Genomic DNA, 24,139 nt, shown 5'->3' with positions numbered 1-24,139 from the left:
TTTCAGAAAGGAGTCTGGTTTACACTGATTTTTTTAAAAGTCGAGATATGTAATCTGTCTCTTTTTTCACTTGTTCTTATAAATTGGAAGGAACTTCAAAGCCAAACAACATTTTGAAGTGCTTTTGCCCTAATTTCTTGGAATAGTATACCTAAAGAAATGGTCTTTTGTGATGAGAGAGACTTAGCATTTCTCTTTCAAAGGAAGCCATCATTTTTCTAAATAAACTCCACTGGTTTGATGCTCTCTTCTCTGCTTGAAACACATTTTCTCCCGCCTGCCCAAGGAGGGTATTTGCCGAGGAGTGATCTTGGTTTTTCTTTGTTCTCCCTATCTGATGTGCCTTTGATAGCGGATGGTTTCTCGCTCTTTGGGAGCAAATCCAGACGACCTGAAGGACCCAATTAAAATTAGTATTCCACGCTATGTGCTGTGCGGGCAAGGGAAGGACGAACACTTCGAGTTTGAGGTCAAGGTAAGTGCCCCTTCTTTACTCTTCTGGAGGAATGGAGGCTCCAGGCTCCCAGGGCTTTCTCTGTCTTTTTTTTATAAAAGGAGATAAAGCTACATGTGAACATCTTGTTTTGTAACATATTGGTCATGCCCTCCTTTAAACCGGTCTGTGCAAGTCTAGACTGTAGCACATGGAGAGACATTATCCCATAGAAGGTGGTGGTGGTGGTGGTGGTTGGGAGTCAGGCAGACATGGAAAAAGGTTCTTGTCACTTACCAGCCCGGCAGGTAGGGTGACCAACCCTTCCAGGTTATCCAGGAGTTTTTGCTCTTGGCATTGGAAGTTCCACACCCTGGGAAACCATTTGGTGCCAGGCGAACCAGGACAGTCAGTCACCCTATCCCTGGGCTTAAGCTCGATTTTCTTATCTATAAAAATGGGATTAATAATGTTTATGTTACAAGGATATCAGCTCACATAAAGTGCTGAGTCTAGTATCTGGTATATAATAATAAGTTCTACCTATTGCTTTTATTACTACTGCTGTTTTTATCAGTATTTCTATTATTATTAGGAAGCTTTCCTGATCCGTTTTAGGCATTATTGGATTTATACAACTTTTCAGGAAGAGATGGGCCTGCTTCCTTACATCATACTTTCTGAAATAATGACTTCATCTTATTCCTAATTTAGTTCCATTGACTCATAACACTTCATTAAATATTGCTGGACGCTCTCCACTCCTCACGAAATTAATGATGAGTCACACTTCTTCATTTTCAAGCATAGGCAAGGTTATTGATGTAATGACATCCACTAGGGTCACCAGGATATAGCTGCATGAGGGTGTTCTTGGTGGTGAACCTCAGACTGGGAATCTGGACGCTGAGATCTTCGGGCTCTGATTCTGCTGACTTTGTTGAGTGACCCTGGGTCTTTACCTTCTCCGAACCTCAGTCTTCTCATGGGTAGAATGGGGAAATTGGATCACACCAGTGGTTTCCAAATTTCTTCTCAGCAGAGACGTTTGTTCAGCAGATGTTTATGAAGAAGGGCACTGCAGAAGGGGGACCAGCGTGGAGCTGCTGTGGGGACAGAGAGTGGAGGGAGCCTGAAGTCAGCCCTCCCCACCTCCCCACCCCACCCCCCAACCCCTGCCCCCGACCATGCTCTGAGCCCTTGGGATCCATCGCTCCCTTTAGTCTTTCTGAACATCGCATGTTCTTTCAGTCTTCCAGGAGAAACAATGCAGATGAGTCTTATAATTAATCAAGCTTTCAGATTCTTATTTGTATGTACTGTTTTCCTTTTTATTTTTTAAATCTAGGCATTAATTTATATATTCGAGGTTCCTGTTGAGAGTACATGATGTCTGGGTGGTGGTTGTGTTTTGAACTTTACAGGCCATATTGTGCGAAGGTTTCTTCTTCAAATGTTATGCCATGTCCATGAGCCGGTACTTCTTACTGGCCTGACTTAATGCCTAATTCCTGCTCAGTTTCTTTTCTCAGTCATTTGAAATTGTCTGTGTGTGTGTGTGTAGAGTTCCCTTTTGACATACATATTATATTTTGGCATATATACATATATCAAAGTAATTTCTGAAGGTATATGTATTAATCCCATATTTTTAATTAGAGGATGAAGACTGGCTTTTACCAGCTTAGAATTTGAATTCTCCTAAGCAGAGAATTCACATGCAATGATTTTTGTTGATGGATAGGTATATTTTATTTTTTTTTTTATTAATTGAAATTTGAGAGAGAAATAAAAGAGCATGCGGGGAGGGGCAGACAGAGATGGAGAGAATCTCAAGCAGATTCCCCGCTGAGTGCGGAGCCCGTCACGGGGCTTGATCTCATGACCCTGATCATGACCTGAACCCAAACCAAGAATTGGCCGCTTAATGGACTGAGCCACCCAGGTGCCCCAAGATATATTTTACTGTAACAGATAAGTGTGTTAATAAAATATAACTATTAAATCGATTTCATGCATAGAAGATAAGACATGGATAAAGAGGATACCTAATTGATACAGTGTGATCTCACTGTTATGTGGGACCCGAAAAACAAACCAGGCTCACAGATACAGACAATGGATTGGTGATAGCCAGAGGCGGCATAGGGGTTGGGGGTAGGTGAAATGGGTGCAGGTGGCCACAAGTTACAAAATACGTCCTGGGGATGTCCTGTACAGATCGTGATTATAGTTAATAATGCTGTCTATTTGAAAGTTGCTAAGAGAGTAAACCTTAAAAGTTCTCATTGTAAGAAAAAAAAATGTAACCATTCCTGTGTTGTGGTGATGCAGATTCACAGAACTTATGAGGTGATCATTTCACAATATATACAAATACTGAATCATTACATTATACACGTGAAACTAATATAATGTTGTACGTCAATTAAACTTCACAACTCAAAAAAAGAAAAGAATTAGAACGAAAGCTGAGTTGATGTAAATAAAAACTGCAAGCAAATAATAATCCAGGCCATGTCAGATCTGGCCAAAATTGTGAAGATACTTGCCTTGTAAAGGCAAGTTGGAGAACCCAAATACAGAAAATCATGTGGGACCTTTCAGAATCTCTGCTTTCACCTCTGAATATATAAAATCCGAATCCAAAGGGTTCAGCTTTCTTTGAACATATCAAAGCCAAGCTTTGAAAGCATGTCATTGTTTTGCTTCCTTGTTGTACTTATTCTGAGTGCTATAATCAGCACCAGGAATGGCCTGTGAACGTTTGCCTGGAGAATACCTAGTTCTCTGTGTAGGAAGGGCCACCAAATGCATTCATGGGTAGGTGTGCGGAGCATCTCACATTCTCCTGGGGATACCCAGTCACAGAAGTCTCAGGGCCTCAGTACCAGAAACAAACATGACCGGAATGTATGGTCCCTCTCTTGAACAAAACAAAAATGGCCGTGCCCCAGCCAAGGCATAGCTGTTGGGGTAGTGCTGGGGGTGCCAATGTCCTGTCCAGGCATGGCCAGTTAATCTCTGCAAGAGACTAACTGTAGAATAGGGACAAAAAAACCTGTCTGGCTGGGTTGGTGTGAGCAATGTATGAATTTAGGTGTGCAAAGTGCTTAGAACGGTGTCTGCCACTTCCTAAGTGCTGGATAAGTGTTTGTTTTTTAAAAATAAGTTAGTTTTTAAAGATTTTATTTATTTGAGAGAGGGAGAGAGAGGGCGAGAAAGGGGGAAGGGAGAGGGACAAGCACACTCCCCTGTTCAGCGAGAAGTCGGATGCAGGGCTTGATCCCACAACCCTGAAATCATGTCCTGAGCCAAAATCACGAGTCGGATGCTCTACTGACTAAGCCACCCAGACACCCCGTAAGAAATAAACAAATTTTTAAAAGGTGTAGGGAATGAGTGACATTTTGCCCTTGGAATCCTCTTAATGACTTTTGATGTACAGTTGTATCTTTGAGAATTTTGGATTTTTTTCATTTTGATTGTTCATTCCCCCTCAACATTCTTGAATTTTAAAATTAAGTATGGGGGCACCTGGGTGGCTCAGTTAGTTAAGCCACCAATTGTCGATTTCAGCTCAGGCCATGATCTCAGGGTCATGAGATTGAGCCCCAGGTCGGGCTCCACAGTGAGCATGGAGTCTGCTTGGGACTCTCTCTCCCTTTCTCTCTGCCCCTCCCCCCTGCACTCACACACACTCTCTCTCTCAAATGAATAAATAAATCGTTAAAAACAATTAAGTATGACAACCTTTTCCATCCATTATTTAACTGTTGGATGCATTGGCAGTGTTTTCTGGAACATACAGTCACACTTACGATAACAGTTTGGCTACTACTAAAGTCTTTCTTGGTGAACTAGTGGATTTAAGGTGGCTAAGGTAAAAAGTATTATTTTTTTTAAGTCTATTTAGTTTTAGACCTTCTTTGAAGGAAAATCTGATGTTAAAGGATATAGATATGTTATACTATTACACTTTATACTTCAAAAAAACTTTTCTCCTTCTTTTTAAAACACAAATCAATTTCTTTTTCCTACCCATCCCCCACGATGGTCTTAAAGGTCTCCCAGGGTCCTGAATGCACATGGCAAAGCTCTGTGACCAGCAGGGAAGGGTCTTGACACCTGGTATTAGACCCTTGTTGACTGTATAACTTGCTGGTGGTTGCTGCCAGTTCAGTTAAGGGGCCCAGCTGACCCATGAACACATGGGGCCCCCTGAGTGCAAGTCTCCATGAACTGAATTTGCAGGCCCCAGAGAGGGAACTGGGAAGAGGCACTCAGTGGTGTAGCTGCCCCGAGTTCTCTCCACTTTTCCCTCTCCCTTCCTGTTCCCTCTGCCTCCTACCCTTTTCTGCCTGCCTTTCCTGAGATAGACTTTATTAATTATTTAAGTCATGCCTTCTTCCCCAAATCCCCAGTTGGGTAGCTCTAGTTGGATCATCCATTGCTGAATGAATAATTGTGAGCCTGGTTAAGGTACGATTTGAAGTCAGGTACAGGGAGTGGTATTTGGGGGAGAAAAGGAGACAACAGTGGTTCTCAAATGCTCATCTTCCGATCCCTGGTCAGTCCCAAGGAGGTTCCCATCACTGGGCTTTAAAATGAGAAAAATCGTGTTTTTCATTAAACTAAAATTTAATATTTAATTGAAAAGGACTTTTTGTATCTTCTTTATTCAGGGATTAAAAACAACTTTTATGAAGTAACTATGAGAAAAGATATATAGGTTTCGTTTTTTGGTCACATTTAATTTTTTCAATCCACTTTGTTAAGGCATAATTTACATACAGTGAAATGCACACATTTTAAGTGTACTTTGATGAGTTTTGACATGTATACACCCATGTAACCAGCACCACTGTCAAGACTTCGAACTTTTCAGTCATTCCAGAAAGTTTCTTGTGCCCTTTTACAGTCAGGGCCCCTGCCCAGCCTCTAGGCGAGCTCTGAGCTGCTTTCTGCAACTACAGAGTAGTTGTGTCTGTTCTAGCATGCCGTGTAAATGGGACCAGGCAGCGTTCACTCCTTTGTGTCTGGCTGGTTCCACGTAGCCTGATGTTTTGGGGATTCATCCGTGTAGTTGAATAGAACAGTAATTTGTTTCTTTTTATTGCTAAATAGCATCCCGCTGTATGGATATATTACAGTTTGTGGAGTGGTGTTTGTCTTAATGTCCTTATTTGATGGTACAGAAAGTTGTCATCTCCATGATGCACTCCCTCGATCCCCCACCCCTTATTTTACTGATCCTTGAAGGACACGTGCCTGGGAACCCTGGGGTGAGGGCATCAGTTCCCACGGCCCTTGCAGTGATCCCTTCCAGCAGGTCGCAGTAACACATCCTTCTGGGACTGCATCCACGTTCTCTCCAAGAGATGTATGTCCTGCCGACTGCTGTCAGAGGCGGGCAGAGAAGCGGAGGGGGTGCCAGTCTGGCTCCCCTCTGAGAAGAGCACCTGCTGGCCGGCAGAAGGTACCTGTCACGAAACACGCTTGCCCTAGACCGAAGCCGGCACCAGTTATACCGTTGACTGGACTACAGCAAGTCATCTTAACGTTCCGGCTTCAAATGCTTGTCCGTGATTGATACAAGAAATCAATTACACCTGCGTTACAGTTGCCATTTTCACTTAGCCAGGACCAGAGTGGAGAGAATTTAATTTTTAAATCACATTTCAGCAGGATTCAAAACCACCGGCCTGGGAAATCTGTGGTTAAGTCCCACAGAGGCTGGCATACTTTTATATTCTAGAAATAAGCTGATGTTTCCAGCATTGTTTTAAATTCTCTGCTCTTTAACTTATCTATTAATATTATAGGATAAAGAAATAAGCCCACACTGGTGTATTTTTTTAAATATATATGTATTTTTTCCTGAGAGTTTTTATTCCTGTAAAAACTGTAGGTGATCTTACCAGGAGATTGTCTTCCTGTCTCCTTCCTAGAGAGGTGACTTGTGCAGTAGGACCTCTCCCCGCCACCCATTCTCTGTTCTGTCATCGGGTTTCCTCCCTTCAGAGTGCGTGTCACAGCCCACAGTCACATGGTTTTCTTCCAGTCACTGTCATGTTTATAGCTGGTCTTCTCCAGCGATGTAAGCCCTTGGGCCCTCATCACTGAGTTACCAGCCCTGTCGCAGGCCCTGACTGCTAAAGGTCACCCAGGAGAGATCACTTGACGATATGATCCACATAAGTCCACCACCAGGTGCTCTCACTGGTCAGAGCCTGGGTAGAGCTTCGGGATTATGTGACCGTGTGCCCTTTGTACATAGCCCCCCACAGGCTCCCCATGCTCTGACTGTGCTGCTGGATTCAGTCATTGATCAGCCATCCCACCCACTGGTTTCCTTATGACGTGGCTGCCTCTCTCGTCATCCAGGGCAAGGATGGGCAAATCAAGCTCCTGGACTGTGTCTGTGTGTAAGAAAGCGGGTGCCTCCTGCCTCCCTCCCGCCATCTCCACTCCACCCTCCCGCAGGCCAGTGTGCGCCCATCCCGGCTCTGACGGTCTCCAGCACCCACAGAGAGGTTCAGTTTTGTTCTGTTCTGCACAGAGAGGCAGCCCTCTGCGCACTGTCCAAACCCCTGGACATTATTCTGGGCACCTGGGCACTCCAGCCCCTTGCTTGGGAAGCATGTGTTCTGGAGTCTTCTCCTATAAGGAGCCTTCTGGCGCCCCAGTCATACCCCCCACCCCCAGGCTGTGCAGGAAAGCACAGGCCCCTGCCTTTCTTCAGGTAGTGGCAGGAGGTCAGCCCTTTTGTGCAGGATCACATCAGTCCATTTGCAGACCAGAGGAGCACAGGAGTACACGCTTTACCTCAAATACACAACGTCTAAAACAAAACTGTTCCTCGTTTCAGTCTGATTTTTGTCGAAGTTACCACAGAACAGTCGCCTCCTCTTGCCCCCAGATGCACCTCATTTTGCTCTGACTCCTGGTCAGTAGCCTGAGCAGGAGAGGAGAGGCAGGAAACAAGGGAGGCTGAGAGCAGGGCGGTGTGACCTTGAGGAAGCTGTCCAGCACAAGCTCGTAGCCACCTGCGAGGAACACCTGAGCGCCCCCACTCAGTGGTCCCTTTCTTTCCTGTCACATGAGCCCCCCCTCTGGGTTCAGTCGGCGCTGCCCTGGCGTTGAGGCGACGCTTAGTGCCAGAGCCCTCAGGTCTGCTGGGCCCTGCCTAAGCAGGGAGCCCCAGAAGGTGAGACGCGGCAGCGGGCATCTTGCTTTTACAGCCGAAGGGCCACCTGACAGGGCCCTCGGCGCCAGGGCCAGACAGAGCTGTGCAACGGTCTGAAGGCAGCAGCAGCAGACCAGCAGTGGCAATGGGGGATGAGCTTTGTTTTGTCTGCGCAGAATTTCAAAGCGTTCAGCGAGTTGTCCTCCGAATTTGGGAGATCTGACAGGGAAATCCAAATTTCCCGAGTTTCTGTAAAACATCAGAAGATGTGAGAACCCTGGACCGGCGTCCCAAAGGGCAGCCCTGCTGGGGCCGAACAGTGGCTCCTCTTGGGACAATTCCCTTGCCCTCTGCCATGCCACAGACTTCATGGCTCCGGGTCGTAGAGGAGATCACCTGAGGAAACACTTGGTGCACACCAAGTCCCCACTGCACAAAGTGGCTCATAGATGGAACGAAGTCTCTGGTCACTCAGTTTATTAAGTCAGTTTAAACACACACACAGCTGCAGGAGGACCAGGGGCAGGTGGGCACATGGAGGGTGGGGCCGGCGGGGGCGGCATGCACGGTCTGACCCCAGGGTCACACCACGTTCACCTGCTCTCTCTCTGCCGCCGCAGCCTCTCCCACTCTGCTTGCCAGGACTAGAGTTGTGAGCAAGGGGCCTCGGTAGACACAGGGCACCCAGAGGCAGCATGCTTGGCTGGTGGCCTGCTGAACAGCCCTGGTTGTCACCTGCACTTCCTTGGGTAGAGCACCCGTGGACCCAGCATGGGACTGGGTCGTTGTCACCAGTGGTGGCCCATGCGGGGCTGAATTAGCTCTTGGCCCCCAGCAGGCATGATCGTGATCTAGTACTTTCTTTGTCTAGGTAACATTCTTATCTGTTCCCTCATATTTATCTATTCTACTTTTCTCTGACATGCCCTATAGGTTATAGTCCCTTATTTAGCATATCTTATGAATTCGTGTGTGTCTTGCAAGCTGCTTGAGTACTGGCTACTGTTCTGACACATTCTCTGAGGTTTGCCTGTATCCCATAAACTGCTAGCTTACTTACTGGCAGTGCTTAGCCCTTCTGATGAGCTTCATCCATCCCCTGTAGCAGAATTGAAAGTGCTCAAATAACACAGAGACTCCCGCTACGCTCCCTGTGGTCCTACATCCTGACACTTGTGGAGCCTCTTGGAGTTCGTTCCTCACTGAGCCCTGTAGGCCAATTGAGTTTGCAGCCTCTTTTCAAGGGAGGACACTGTCATCTATCAAGCACCTTCTTCAGCCCAACCTCTTTGCCAGACATGTCCACCAGTGTGGAAACTATACCCAAATGGGGGTATTATTTGCATTTAATGAATTAGGAAATTATGAGTGACTTGCTCAAGGCCACACGGCTAGTAGGGTGAACCAGGGACCAAATGCGCCTGTCAGATCTGAGAACTCTGAGCCATACTGGTGCCCTTGCTTATTCATTTTAATGTGCCTTCTACATTTCTCTACTTTCTGCACTTTTTAGAAGTGGAGGCCACATTTTAGTGTTGGTCTAGAAATGGTGGCCATTTCCATATCCTTGCCTGTTTTCAAAATCTGCTATTTTTGTGTGAATTTGGATTTTTTAATCTCGAGTTCTGGCCAAATCGCAGGCACTTTGCAAATTGGGGTTATTACTAAGGCTTTGACAAACCTGGAGGATTTGATGGTGGATAGGCCTGCCAGGGAGCGTGAAAAGGAAATGCCCAGAAAATTTGCAGTTTGAGAGTTGAAGCAATCACATTTACAGTCAGAGAAATTTCTCTTTATTTGGCAGAACAGAAATAAGAGCCATTCCAGTCTATTAGATAAACTACACACACACATACATCTTTTAGAAATACTCCCAACTTGATAGAATATAAATGTTCAGAAGGATTTGTGTGTTGGCATCTGAATCTCTGCTTATTAGCAGCTTGATAGATTACCTCCCTGCATGTGTATTAGCATAGCTGAGACAAATGGAGTGTTGCGTAAGCCGCGGTCCATCTAGATCCCAATGTTCAGTTTGTGTATTATTTTCAAACATAAGTAACACGTGAAACAAATAACATTGGGACTCGAAGACTCATATTTTATCCTGTTTTTTTTTTTAAGCACCCCTCCATCTGTCCGAGAACTTTGTCTTTCACTGAAAAAATTAAGAAAAAACATTTTTCCCTTCCCCTCTTTTCACACAAAGCAACTAATCTTTTACATCACTTTCACTTGAGCCGTTGTGTTTGTCTTCACAAAGTAAAGGCTGCACATACGAAAAACAGCAGAGAAGACATGAGATTGACTCACAGGCCCAGAAGGAAAGCAGTCATCCTGTTGTGGCCATGCCTTGAATTTTCATTTCAACTATGTTTTTACCTTACAAGAATAGATTAATAGTTCGTCTTTCTTGACTTCAGAATTTTGGGGGTTTTACGTCTCTTCCTAGAATAAAATTGGTTTTGAAATAAATCATGAAATCGTTTGAACTCCCCTCTTTGCTGTTGCTGCCCAAGGATACCCCTTGCCTTTCAGTCATGCATGAGAAAAGGCTTTTCTTTAGAAACATGATCACGGTGCCAGGAGTTACCATTTATTGGGCACCTAGACACCCTGCTGGTTGTTTCACATGCTTTCCGTTCATCTGTAGGTTAAGATCATGAGCCCGTTTCACAGATGAAGAAACTGAGGCTTGGAAGAATTGTGTAATGGAGCCAAAGTCACACAGCCAATTAGTGACTGGGCTAAAGTTAGGATCCTGGTCTGTCTTAATCCAGAGTTTTTCATTATAACATTCTCCAGTGATGCCTGGTAGAGAGTTTGCGTTCTGGGCTTTGCCTCTGAATATCTTGGTAATTTGAAGGAAAATTGGTTAGGCTCTCATTCTCGCAATTTCCCACAATTTTAAAGTAGGGTAATTTTCCCTATTCCTCACTGGTTTTACAGAGGTGTTAGGGGAAGGAAAAAGTACTTATTAGTAATGATCATGGATTTGAAAGGCATCCATCTTATCAGAGTCTTAGAGTCTTTTTACGTTCTTTCAAATTTACCTTCAAACTACTAGATAGAGTAAGTACACTAAAATAAACGGTATTATCCCGATTTCAAAGGTGCTGAAATTGAAGCATAAAGAAGTCGTAATTTCTTGTTATTGCAAAAGACTGAGACTTTGGTCAGCTAGAAAGCACGATTTGATTTTGCATCCCTTCATGGTTACGTCGATACGGTGTAACTCAGCCGCGGCTGCTAGGCTCCTTTCTTCCTGGCACACCACATTCAGACCAGGTCTGGAAGCCAAGGGCTCTGAGGCACTTTCTGTACTTGTTGGTGCTACATTGACACAGAAGGATGTTCGGGGAGTTTCCTGGATAACAGGGCTGAATAATCTTATATCTGCGTGGCTCTCCTACTTTCAGTAGTCTTTATGCTCCAAACTCCATACACCTCCCGTCCGTGTCACCAACAGTTGGGGCCGATCTAGGATTGGATTATAGATTCCTCTCTCCTTGCCCAGTGCACTGGCTTCAAGATGGTTCTCCTTCTGCTGGGGCCTGACGTCTTGACCCAGGTGCCCTGGACACAGAATTTCTATAGGGGGTAGGCTGCTGGTTCCTGGGGCCACAGCAGTGGAGGGAGATGCCCGCTCGCTTCCGGATCTCATGACGCAGTTGGTGGGCACGATTCATGTGGCAGCTATTCCCTTGCCTCCTCGGTGGTTGCTGACATGGTGTCTTTTTCTTTGTGTCCTTGGCTGCAGAGCTCAGCACTCCTTTAGGTTTCTCAGAAAGAAACACACATAAACTTGCCTGTAATTTCCCTAGGGAAACCAAGGAAGGGGGTGCGTTGCACATCTCAGAGCAAATAACTGAAAACACCCTGTTAGCTAGTTATGTTCACCCAAAAGCACCAGCCTGCCCTCTTGTGCTTTCTAGAGATCCTTTGGGAGCTCCGGCTGCTGCCCCCTTGCTAAGTGGAAGGATTCCACTTCAGCCTACATTTTAGGCCTCTTTCCCAAGTTTACATACCCAAAGGACCTTGACATTCGAAACAAATACTCTTATGTTCCTAGGACCCACCCCCTTAAAAGCAACTTACTGATGTGTTTTTGGGGAGTCTTAACATCTACTCCCTGTACCCTTCTTAGCCCAAACCTATCATCATGGTATTCTTTCTAAATCAGCAGACTCTTCTTTCCAAAGGAATTTGGTAAATAACATTTTTTCTTTCTTTCTTTTATAATTCTTTACTTTTTCCCATCATCTCCTCTAATGCTTACGTTTTAAAAACTTTAAACAGCTATAGGTAAGTCAGAAAAGGATGAAAATGCAGGTCATTCCACTGCCCACATTTCAGCATAGAAAGGGAATTAGTGCAGCAGAGAAGTGTTTATTGAAAAGACACTCTGGGCTCCACTGTCTCCATGATGAGTTCATTTATTATTTAACAAATACTCATTTGGTACCTGTAACATAGTGTTGTTTTTTAAAAGACCATGCTGGAAGTATCGAGATATTGAAGGACAGAAAAGATGAATAAAGAGTTCATGTACTCTCCTGTCGGGCCACTAAGTGAGGGACAGAGAAACATGCAAAAACTAGAACAATGCAGAGCAAAGGGGGTTGGGTTGTGAAGGAGCAGTCAGGAAGGTAACATCTTTGTTTACCTGAGGAAGGTGGGTGGATTTCAGTGACAGAGGCCTGAGGGCAGACAGAGAAGAATGATCCACAGGTAAGAGGAAGCAGTACAGTTGGGAGGCCGACCTTGGGGAAGGACTCGCCTTTTCATTAGAGGTGAGTGGGGACAATGAAGTGAAGATGAAGAGGTTTGGGGGTTTGGGGAGGGTGGGGAGGAGGAGAACGAATGTAGCAATAGCGTCATTTTGAGACGGGCTGCAAGATGCTCAGGGAATTGGTCTTGGGTGACCCTATACACCTAAGTAAAACAATCATTGTCAGTGAGAATTGAAAATCTAGAACTTTTTTTTTTTAAGATTTTATTTATTTATTAGAGAGAGCACAAGCAGGGGGAGAAGCAGAGTGAGAGGGAGAAGCAGATTCCCAGCTGAGCAGGGAGTCCATGGAGCTCAGTCCCAGGATGCTGGGATCCCGACCTGAGCTAAAGGCAGACGCTTAACCAACTGAGCCACCCAGGCGCCCTGAGAATCTGGAACGTTTTGAAATCATTGCAGAGCATGTACTTTGGAAGGATTTCCAAGTAGGAGTAACCCTGTTGAGTCAAAATAGCGTAAATCGTATACTTTCTGCTTTCTTTGGGGGGCAGCGCACTGGAGAGAAAGCTGACACCATAGACTGCCTAATTTGGGGGATTATTCTAATGTGGCCCCACCAGAAGGTCTAGGGAGCTCTGGAAAGAGGTGTTGGTCTTCCAGTGGCAGGAAGACTGACCTGGAGTCCAGCCTGGGCCTGTGGCGACTGATCAGAAGGGAAGAGGTGAGCTAAGAGACCAGAAGAGGTTGTGGGCAGTCCCAGTGAATATAGACAGTGGACTCCACAAAGGTAGGGTGAGCATGCCCATAAGAAATCCTTTGAAAGTGGCCATCTTAGAGGCGGACGGGAGCAAGGACTTAGAGGATGATGGCAGGCTGTGGTTAGTGGGGTGTTGGCCTCTTTCCAGTTTAGTTCCGTTTGTGACAGTTCTCTCAGCTTTTAATTAAGTCTGATGTATTAATACTTGCTACTGTACAAATTCCAATATTTGTAATATATTTCACGTTCCCTCAGACATGTTCACAGTTCTGTGGCTGCAGAAGACTATATTTTGCACAAATCTGATAAAACTTTAGTGTCAAGTTTTAGTGTAAAAACTTGTAGTGTATATTAGGTTAGCCTTCGACTTACTAAATAGGAGGAATTTTATTTTTATACACTTTAGGCAGCTCCTTGAAATGTTAGAAAATAAATGTTGTTTGAGAGAACTCTACAAGTAACTATTTACAAGGAGGCCAGTGAGAGTATTTTTCTTTGGGTGAAAAATTGTAGATTCTCACCCTTACACAGACAGATATACACAAGGGAATATATACTGATGACAGATCTTAAAATCGACAATTCTCAAACCAGCAAAATATGTACATAACATAAATTTGTGGAGAGTACTCAATAGAGAATTGTTTGTAAGTAAATGCAGTTCATCTCGTGGACATGTTTACGGTGTTTAAGTTGCACGTGATCATTTTATGGCCCAGAAAAGATGGATTTGTATCAGCAGAGCCATCCAGTGACAGAGAAGTAATGAATTTGCTCCTCAAAGAGACGCAGTAATGATGCCCTGCTTTCTCAACATGGAAGAAAATAATCGAATATTTTGACCTGATTTATTTGGTGTAGTGATCTTCTGTCCCTTCTCTCTGCATCAACACCTCATCCCATGCCCAGTTTTAATTTGGGGCAAAAATAGGACTTTAAGATATATTTCCCCTTTCTGCGTAGTTTTTCCAAACCTCACATGCCCCTCTTCCCACCTCCAGGGGTGATGGTGTCTCCATTATAGAGAAGGGACCTGACTTTGACATCACGTTTTCCTGTGGAGAGATGACACACGTGGTTGCCTTGCCCCTATGCTCCCCCCACCCCCGTTTCTGCAGTGATCATGACTGGCTTTTACGCTTCATCATCCTTGTCCCTATCCTGTTTACATGCTGGCAGACAAGGGGAGATTTAAAGGTTTTATACATTAAGTAGGAAGCTTGAGCCATTGCGATCCCTATACTTAACCTGGAATCAGGTAAAGATCTCAAGGGTGAAGAATTTGGAAATCTTTGTATGTGTCGCCGGAAACTTGTGTTACAAATATATTGAGAAAGCAGCATATTCTCAGTGCATTAAAAAAAAAATTGTATTGTGTGGCCAATTCAAATAATCTGATTCAGATGAATCTCAAAGAAACCACCAGAGAAAGGTATGTGGAGCCAGGATGACAGCAGGCCTTGTTTGCCATTTTGACAGATCTGGGCCAAGCCTGGAACTCTTACCTGTTTGGAAAAGAAACATAATCTTAAGTACCTCTTTCAGCATCTAATGTGGCGCCTAACACATAGTAGTAGCTCAATAAATGTTTATTTCTACAGTGAGTGTTCTCCCACCTCTACCCCAATTGCTGCCAAAGGCTCATTCCCTCAGAAGCCTTGAAATGTTGTAGGCTGGGGAGGCATTTCTATAACTAATATCAGTTCTATAAGGTAATTAATACAGTTTTAATTGTATAACTGATGATATGTGCTCTGGTTACACCGTGAGCTACACGCTAAGGCATCATGGAGGAGGGGGATGATTTTTCCAGGGAGAGAGAGGTGTGGGAAAGCTGCCAAGGGAGGAATTGTGGTTTGGATGCCACCCGGGAGGCAGCTGTCTAGTCACAGAATGGGGTGTACAACTGAGGAGGCCATTCATAAGACTCTGCAAAAGACCAATGAAATGCCACGTTTCTGGGTTAAGTTGTCTGAATTGTGAGATTTCTGATCCACTGGGAGCTGAGATTAGAAACGTGGCATTGGGTCAGCTTGGAAAAGGCCCTGAATGCCAAGCTGAGGGCCTTGGCCTGGAGGGAGGGAGGGGCAGAGGAGGGCGGGAGGATACTAAGGCATCATATTTGATTTTGGAGCAGGAGTTCTAGCAGTGATTTACAGCAAGGCTGCTTATACGGAATCCCCTGAAAGGTTAGTTAAAACAGAATACCAGGCCCCACCCTAGTTTCTGATTAAGTAAGCGTGGGTAAAACCTTCGACTTCGCATTTCTCACAAGTTCCCAAGTGAAGCTGGTGCTGCTGGTCAGGCATCACACTTTGACAACCAGTGGTTTAGACTATAGACTGAAACACTGAGGGTAGAAGTCATTCAGATCTGTATGTGGGTTTGTTAATTTGAGTTTATTAACATATCAAGTAAGATGTGAGGCAAAAAAAACCAAATCATTACCCAGAATGTTCCACTAGTGATCTTCATTATTAAACATTTTGAAGAAATTATATAATGTTAATGGTTCCAGAAAGTCCCCTTCCTTTTCATTAATAGTGGGACTCTTGGAGTCACCAGCATGACACAGTGAAGGTAGAGATCCCTCTGACGCCTATACTGACCTTATTTAACCCAATTCAGAGGAATTCATGTATGAAGCTTGTGACAGGCCTCTGCACATTGGGCCGTCTTTCTCCAGCCCCTCTCAGCCCCACACACCACTATGTTAGCATCCCACATCCCACTGAAAGCACTGGGGGCTGAGATGAAGAAAGCAGGAGGAAGTGCATTTGATACTTTTCTGAGGGCTCCTTCAGGGACTCTGTCCTCTCCTTGCTGACTTGTTGGCTTGTGCCGAATGCCCTTGATTCTCCTGCCCAAGAAATCACTTAGCCAGGTCACGACCTCCCCAGTATTTGGTGTATGCACGTTGTTAGAGAAATTGGTATCCCTTATAAAGACACTATTCTTGGGCCACCATGGAAAGATAAATGAAACCCCAAATTACAAGGTAGATTTGGAATAGCCATTTCATGTTAGAGATTTTAAATGGTGGTCTGACATGAATGAACTAAGAAAACGAAGTGGGAAAGACTGCAGGCCTTTACAGCCCTGCAAGCTAAGTGTCCACTTCACCTTGTATCTTTATTCTAATTTTACTTGAGGCCATCTCTTTTCCCCAGAGAGATGAAAAAAAGGTGTTGCTCATTGTCCTGAGCATTTGTAAGATAAGTCCATCTTGGGGCCCCCTCTTCCAGCTCTTCATTTAGGATGCTGATGACGTGCCAAGTACTCTTCTAAGGTGCAGTGAAAACCAGCTAAAAATCCCACCTCTCCTGGAGCTGAGATTCCAGTGGAGAAGGCAGACAGAAAGCAGGATACCATGTTAGGTAGTGCCTAGCAGAACAGTAAATTAGAGAAGAGGATCAAGTAGTATGAAGATGGGAAAGGAGGTGCCATTTTAGATAGTATATCCAGAGAAAGCATCAGTGAGAAGGTGATTTTGAGCCTAGACCTAAAGGAGGTGAGGGAGCTAGTCATGTGTGAAGAGTATTCCAGAAAGAGGAAAAATCTCGTGAAAAGTCCCCGAGGCCATTCTTACTGTGTAGCATGTTTGAAGTGTTCCAGATAAGCGAGGAAACCAGAATGAGCAAAGGAGCAAGTGGTCGGAAATGATGGGTTGGAGGAGACCAATCAGCAATCCATGCAGGTCAGTTGAAGAACTTGAATTTGTACCCTGAGTGAGACAGTATAGCTTGGAAGGATGTCCTCTTCAAGCAAAGAAATGGCCCCATCTAACTTCATTTTTAACAAGATTGCTTTTAGCTACTGTGTGAGACAGGAATGAGAGGAAAGTTGGGGGGTGGGAGTGGGGGACAAAAGCAGAAGCAAGGAGACCAACTAGGAGGCTGTTAAAAATAACCCACCCAAGAGAAGAAGATGGTGGCTTAGACCAAGATGTGAACAGTGATGATGGTGAGAACTGGTCTTATTCCATTTTGGAGTTAGGTGGAAGAGATTTGCTGTCTGATTGGATATTACCTGTGAGAGAAAGAGGAACATCAAGGATGATGCCAGTGTTTTTGGATTGAGCAGGTAGGAGAGTGGCATTGTCATTTACTGAGATGGGGAGGCAGGTAGCGGAGGGCGTTTGGGAGATTAAGTTTGGTTAAGTTTAGCCATGTTAAGTCTGAGATGCAATTAGACATCCAAATAGGCAGTAGGATATATGAGTCTGGATTTGGGGGACAAATATGAGCATCCAGGGAATCATCAGCATATAAATGTAAGCTTTGAGATGGGATGAGATCATTAAAGGAGTGAGTGCAGGTAGAAAATAAAACATGTTCAAGGACTAAGCCGTGGGACACTTTGATGTTTAGAGGTCAGGGAGATGAAGAGAAATCTCAGCAAAGAAAACTAAGGTAAGAGTGTAGCAACCTGGAAGCCAAATGAAAAAGGTGTTACGAGGAGGAGCTGTCAGGTACATCAAATCCTGCGATAGATCAAGTAAGATCAAAACCAAAAATTAACCAGTGGATTAGCAATATGGGGGCTGTTGATGACATTGGTAAGAGTAGTTTGGAGCGTTACATCAAAAACTAATGATGTACTGTAGGGTGACTAACGTAACATATTAATAATAATAAAAAAAGAGTAGTTTGGAGTGGATTCAAGGGGTAATGGGAAGGAAGAAATTGAAATATCAAGAATAACCTCTTTCAAGGAGTTTTTTTTTTTATGATGGGAAGGATAGAAATGGAGTGGTAATTAGAAAGGAAAGGGAGGCCAAGGGGGAAGTTTAAGATGAGAGAAATAATAGCTTGTTTAGCTGCTGATGGGAATAATCTAGTGCAGAATGAGGATTTGTCTGTGCAGGATAGAGAAGAGAAAATTACATCTTTCAGTATCCTTCAGAAGGCAAGACGGGATGGAATGCAGTGTTTAAGAAGCGGGCTTGACCTGAATAGGAGCACTGATCCATATGTCATGCCTGGTAACAGGGAAAAACCTGCGGTACAGGGTAGATGGTGGCAATGAGGAGTCTTGCTTAAGGATGTCTGGGGAAATGTTCTTTTGATTTCTTTCATTTTCTCAATGAAATAGGAATTAAGGTTTATCAGCTGAGGACAGGGAGAAAAGTGATGAAAGCTTGAAGAGAAAGATGAGGTAAACTGTTTACGAATCTGTTGTCTAAGAGAAGAGTGGTTAAGACAGGAAAATGGGATATGACTGGTGGGAGGCATCCAGGCTGACCTGAAAGTGGGGATTGTGACTTTCTTTTTTTTTTTAATAATAATTTTTTATTATGTTAGTCACCATACAGTGTATCCTTAGTTTTTGATGTAATGTTCCATGATTCATTATTTGCGTATAACACCCAGTGTACCATGTAATATGTGCCCTCCGTAATACCCATCACCGGCCTGTCCCAATCCCCCACCCGCCTCGCAAACTGAGGGCTTCAGAGGGGATTGTGACTTTCAAATGAGACCAGTCAGTCCACTTGGTGGTGTGTTTTTCTTCAATCACATTCTTCCAGGCAGGTATAGGCCCAGAGTAAGCAGACAGTTGGATTTCACCAAGGTTGTAGTTTAGTTATCAGTCCAGGGAATTTCAAGAGCAGGATGAAGAGATTTGGGGTTGAATGCAAGGGAATGGTTTTCATGATTGCCCATGGCTTCCATGTTGAATGAGGAAGGAACCAGGACAAAGGTCAAGGAGCAGGTCAGGGTGTTGGAGGGATCATCTGGGTATTACGGGAATGACCAAAATTCATGGCAGGTGTTCCAAAGTGTTGGAGCAGATGGCAGCAGAACCTAAGACCTTCAAAGAGTTGGGGAAGTGACTAAGGTGAGTTGAAAACGGCAAGAAAGATGGGTGGAGCACGAAGGATGGGTGGAGTGTAGGGTCTGAAGGCATGAGCTTCACAGAGGAGGGATTTTAGAATGGGGAGAGAAGCCGTGGTTTGAAAGTTGGGTCAGAGAACAACAACGTCTACCTACATCCCAGCACTTTGGGAGGAAGAGTTGGAGGGGAGAAGACAGTCCCTACTTGAGAGGACTGCCAGGGAAGTGGATCCTCAGGGGAGAGCCAGCCTTCAGTTAGAGTGAAGATGATGGGGATGTTGCTGGAGGAGGCTAAGGATCTGGAGTGTTTTGCTGATAATTGACTAGGAGTTAAAGAGGTGCCTTGGAAGCAACCAAAGAGAGCCATGGAGCGCAGGGGAGTGACGGATGAGGGAGTCCTTGGCAACTTTGGTGACTGTCAGTGGAATTCAGAGTTCCAACACAGCAAGGTCTCACCGGCGAGCATCTGATGTCTTACTGCTCGCAAGTCACAAGTGTGGTTCCATGAACTCTCTGTGCTCTCTTGGCAAGTAGGCGGCATCTTGGCTCTTCCTGTTTTCCCTCTGACACCTGGTTTGTGTCCAGCCAAAGCAGTGTATTGCCGTGTTCTCGCCCTAAGGAAGCCCTCACACCCTTGCTGATTGTGGTGGCCTCCGTCACAGTGCCTTTGCGGGGTCTGTTGAAGAGAAGAGAACCAAGAGAAAGTCCCCTGCCCAGCTTAGCTGCGGGCAGCGGTGTTTTCCAAGCTTGAGTGACTTGCATACCAGCTTTCAAAACTTACAGTTGCTGAGCTACTGTACTGTTTTTATCTAATGATTTTTTTTGGTAAATATACTTACCTTTTTTTTCCTTATAGGACTGTCCTTTTTGAGGGAACTCATAAGAAGAAACCTGCCATAATTTTAAAAATTCATTGTAAATAATGAATACAGAACCAGAATGCTAAAAATTCTTAAAAAAAAAAAAAAAGTATATCCTTATATGACCTAAAATCATCTCACTTGCCGCTTCGGGAAATGAGTGAACCTAAGACTGGCTGAGACTCAAGACTCACTCCTCCTGAAACTACCCACATGGGTATTCTCCCCACTACTGCTTCTCCTCTCTTACTGAACCCCATGTGGGAGAATCAGTCTGAATTACAGTGCTTGAGAAGGGCCTTGCTGTAATGTGCAGGATAAGATTTCCCATATGGGGGGACAGGGCCCATGCAAATGCCCTGGGGTGGGAAGGAGTGTGTGCATTCAGCGAGTACGGCAAGAATGAACACACCTAAGGGGAGACAGGCTAGAAGTGAGGCTGCTGCAGGCAATGGGTTAAAAATTTAGAATTTGGGTCTTTAAGATGAAAAATTTAGGTCTTTTTCTATGAGCAGCATGAAACTACCAGGGGGGTTTTCAGCGGGGAGGTGTGTGTGGAATGATTGGATTTAAGTTTTAAAAAGCTGCCCCATCAGTTGTGCTGAGAAGGGATTGGAATAGGCAAATGCAGACACAGACAACTGGGGGAGCCCCTGGTAAAGGTCATCTGAGACCCAATGACCCAGAGTGACATGGTGGTGATGGTGGTGGAGGATGTAAGGATAGAACTCCAAGAAATGTTTACAAAGCAGAAAGAGCAAGACCTACTACCTGTTGGACTGTGGTCATGGTGGGGAGGAGGGGATCAGGCATGGCTTCAACATCTGTCTGGCGGAGCTTGTTGGATGGTGTGGTGAAATGCACCAGACAAGAACTGGAGTTAAGACTAGAGAGAGCATGTGGAGTTTGGTTTTAGACAAGATGACTTTGAAGTTCTTGTGGGGTGACATGTAAAGAATGATGCCTCCAAGTTGAGTACATGGGTCTAGAGCTTGGAAGAAAGGTGGGAAGTGTAATGGGAATTTGAGACTCCTTAGCCTGTGATTGTCAAGGCTGATGGGGTCTCCCAGCCTCCCATTGTCCTGTGACCTTGATATGTGAGCTGATGTGCCTCAGGGCCTTTGCATGTGTACCACTCAGCACATTGAACAGAAACAGTTCAACTACTTTCATTTAAAGGCTGGGTTGAGGGGCGCCTGGGTGGCCCAGTCGTTAGGCGTCTGCCTTTGGCTCAGGGCGTGATCCTGGTGGTCTGGGATCGAGCCCCACATCAGGCTCCTCAGCTGGGAGCCTGCTTCTTCCTCTCCCACTCCTCCTGCTCGTGTTCCCTCTCTCGCTGGCTCTCTCTCTGTCTGTCAAATAAATAAATAAAATCTTAAAAAAAAAAAAAAAGGCTGGGTTGAGAATTCCTCCTCTAAAATAAAGCAAAATATATTGTGTGTTTTTATGCTAACAATCGAGGTACAGACATTTTGTTTTCTCATTTTTTTCCATCCTGTCCACTATGGTGGCATGTGGTAACCTACAGTGACCTTTTATATGGTCACAGTGCCATAACAGAAAGGTCACCCTTTGGGATTTACTTTCCTCAACCCAAGTGGAGGGTTAACGGACAGGTTTTATAAACCATGAAGAGGTAACTGTCTCTCATTGTACACGGGCACATACTGCTAATAAGCAGATTTGGGAACCAGAGATGCATCCTTAAGTAGCGAGCGCTTTTATTTATAAGTCTTATTTATGCAGCTAGATTAATGTTTTCAGTTCTGGAGACATTTTACATGCTAATCACTTTTTGTTAATTTTAAAATTATTTTTTAAAAAATGCTAGTCATTTTTTCCCTCTAATTAATGCTGATTTATTTTGATTTTCCCGGTTAATAGATTACTGTCCTAGATGAGACGTGGACTGTATTCAGGCGCTACAGTCGTTTTCGAGAAATGCATAAAACATTGAAGTTAAAGTATGCAGAGGTAAGTTATGAAATAATTATCTCCAATTAAGAACATTTATTTTATAAAGCAAATGAGCTGATTGCATTATCAATGCTCCCCCCCCTTAGGTATCAGCTTGTAAGTGTCACCAAGTTTTATTGCAATTATTCATCTGTCAGAAGTTTAGCTTTTTAACTTCTGTTCTTTGTTCCATTTCCATTCTACACAATTAAAACATTTACTGAACACAAGATTTTGAAAGTGATAATAAAGTGATGGTAAATGAATTCTATCCTTTTCATAAAATTTACAACGAACTTTAAATAAATATTTTAATCAATTTACAACTTTTGAACTGTAAGACCTATTTAAATGAAATAGTAGTAAATCCCTCAGTATAGATTTGCCCTTTCTTCTCTTTTTTAAGACTATATTAACGCTTAGACTTCTTAATGAGAAGTTAAGTCTTAAAAGGTAATTTGCCATCAGACATGGATGGGAGGTATATTGTAAATATGGAATTATCTAGAAGCAGGGAGACATTTCATGCATCTGATCAGATATCCAGTGTATGGATACATTGTTATTCTTTTCCTCTTTGGACAAAGACTAGTATTTAAAGTATTTCTTATTTGGGGCACCAGGTGGCTCAGTGGGTTAAACGTCTGATTCTTGGTTTTGGGTCAGGTCATGATCTGAGGGTGGTGAGATCAAGCCCCGCATCTGGCTCCAGCAGGGAGTTTACCTGAGAATTCTCTCTCTTTCTCTCTCTGTCCCTACCACCCCCTGTTCGCAGTCATTCGTTCTCTCACAAGTAAATAAATGAATCTTACTTTTTAGCAGAGAAAAGTATTTCTAAAAGTAGTGTGTATCTTCCAAGTGAGTATTTATTTATTTACTTTTATTTCAACTAAAGGAAACCTTGTATCGGCACAGCTCTTTGGGAATTTTGGCTTGAGGGGATTGCAAATCAGTCAGTAGTCACTGTCTCATGGCTGCTTTCCCTAACCTAAGTATTGCTTTTCAGCACTATTTTTATAGTTTCTTATGATATCCTGAAAAATAACTTAGACTTTTTTTTTCTAGTTCAGTTCACATTAAATAACTAATGTTTCCTTAACCTTCCCATGCCTTCTTCTCTTTCTTACCCAATATAAATATAAAGAAAATTCCTTTTTTGTAAATAAGATGGTTCCTTGAGTTCTGGTAAAATTGAATTATCTGAAATCCCATTGTTAAGTATTAATAGTATTCAATTAAACATTGAAGAACTTCAGGTGTGAATTTTAGTTCCGTGTTCCTCAAGAAGCTTCAGTTCCAGAAGTAACTGCATCAAAGTCAAGTTATTAAGTTTCTGCAATTTACTCTTCATGTCCCAAGTTAATATTGACAATAAAAATTGGAAGTATCATGTACGTATTAATGTATAGAGTGACTTGTTTTTAAAGTGAGCTTTGCAGCTCATTACCTGGTTGATTATAAGTTACTATCCCAATACTTTAACGCTGTGCAGGTTTTCTATTAACTTACTAAATTCCCCGACGATATAAATGTGTATATATGTATCATTCATTCCATGACTTATTTCATATCCATTCTTTCAGTGACATTAGTTCAGGGCCATACTATGTAGACACATTTAGTATATTATAATAATGGAGTGGTGGACAAGAACAAAAAATGTCTTCTCTTACGTATCCTCAATTCCTACTCGGACAGACTGACAGTAAGCAAGGAAAATATACTAGCTAGCACTTAACGAGTATGTGTGTTATGTGACAGTTACCATCTTAAGTGAGCTGCAGGGCTTTGAGGGAAAATATCAGTAAAATGTAATGGGGCAGAAGATGTTGGGCATTTAGTATAAGATTGTTTCAGGGTTGGGCTTTCTGATGAAGCGACATTTTAGTTGAAATATGAGGTGAGAGACATGAGTTTGCAAAGAAAGAATGCACAGCCCTAATCGGTGTTGTTAAAGAAAATTTCAAAACAGAAGCGATCTTTAAAAATATAAGAAAACATACCTGAGGTTAACAGTGAAATAAACATGTAAATCAAAGAGGTTGCGTGTTAGCAGGCGAAATTAATGGACAAAGATGATCACATATGTAAAATTCTTCTCAAGGGAAGAAAGAATGTATCACATACCTGCTGAAAAAAGTGACATTTGAATGAGGAAACGCGAGCTGCTCTCATTCCTTCATTCATAAGTCTGTATTGAACAACTCCACGCTGAATACCATTGTAAGCAAGACAGCCACGTTCCCTCCTCTCGCAAAGCAGGGAGAATGAGCAATAAACAAACCAACCAATAAGTGAGATAATTTTAGATAATGTTAAGTGCCAAGGCAGTGTGATGGTGTGGCGTGAGAGCTGGGCATGCTGGGAGAAATCTG

At 43.6% G+C, this 24,139-nt stretch overlaps 1 protein-coding gene across 10 annotated transcripts in view; it reads left to right on the top strand.

Annotated features, from left to right (window-relative positions):
• KIF16B (kinesin family member 16B) overlaps nucleotides 1-24,139 on the top strand; it is a 304,938-nt gene that overhangs the window by 203,398 nt on the left and 77,401 nt on the right. For 7 of the 10 annotated variants that reach the window (XM_048222078.2, XM_044385671.3, XM_048222079.2 and 4 more), the window contains 2 exons: nucleotides 353-475; nucleotides 21,693-21,782. In XM_048222078.2, coding sequence (XP_048078035.1) covers nucleotides 353-475; nucleotides 21,693-21,782 — 213 coding nt within the window. The remainder of the gene's footprint in view (nucleotides 1-352; nucleotides 476-21,692; nucleotides 21,783-24,139) is intronic. The other 3 variants (XM_048222081.2, XM_048222080.2, XM_044385672.3) reach the window with 1 other exon arrangement.

Source organism: Ursus arctos, unplaced genomic scaffold (genome assembly GCF_023065955.2).
Source record: "Ursus arctos isolate Adak ecotype North America unplaced genomic scaffold, UrsArc2.0 scaffold_16, whole genome shotgun sequence".
Classification (NCBI taxonomy): Eukaryota; Metazoa; Chordata; class Mammalia; order Carnivora; family Ursidae; genus Ursus; species Ursus arctos.
The sequence above is the reverse complement of the archived record's forward strand: the minus strand, read 5'-3'. Positions and strand labels throughout refer to the sequence as shown.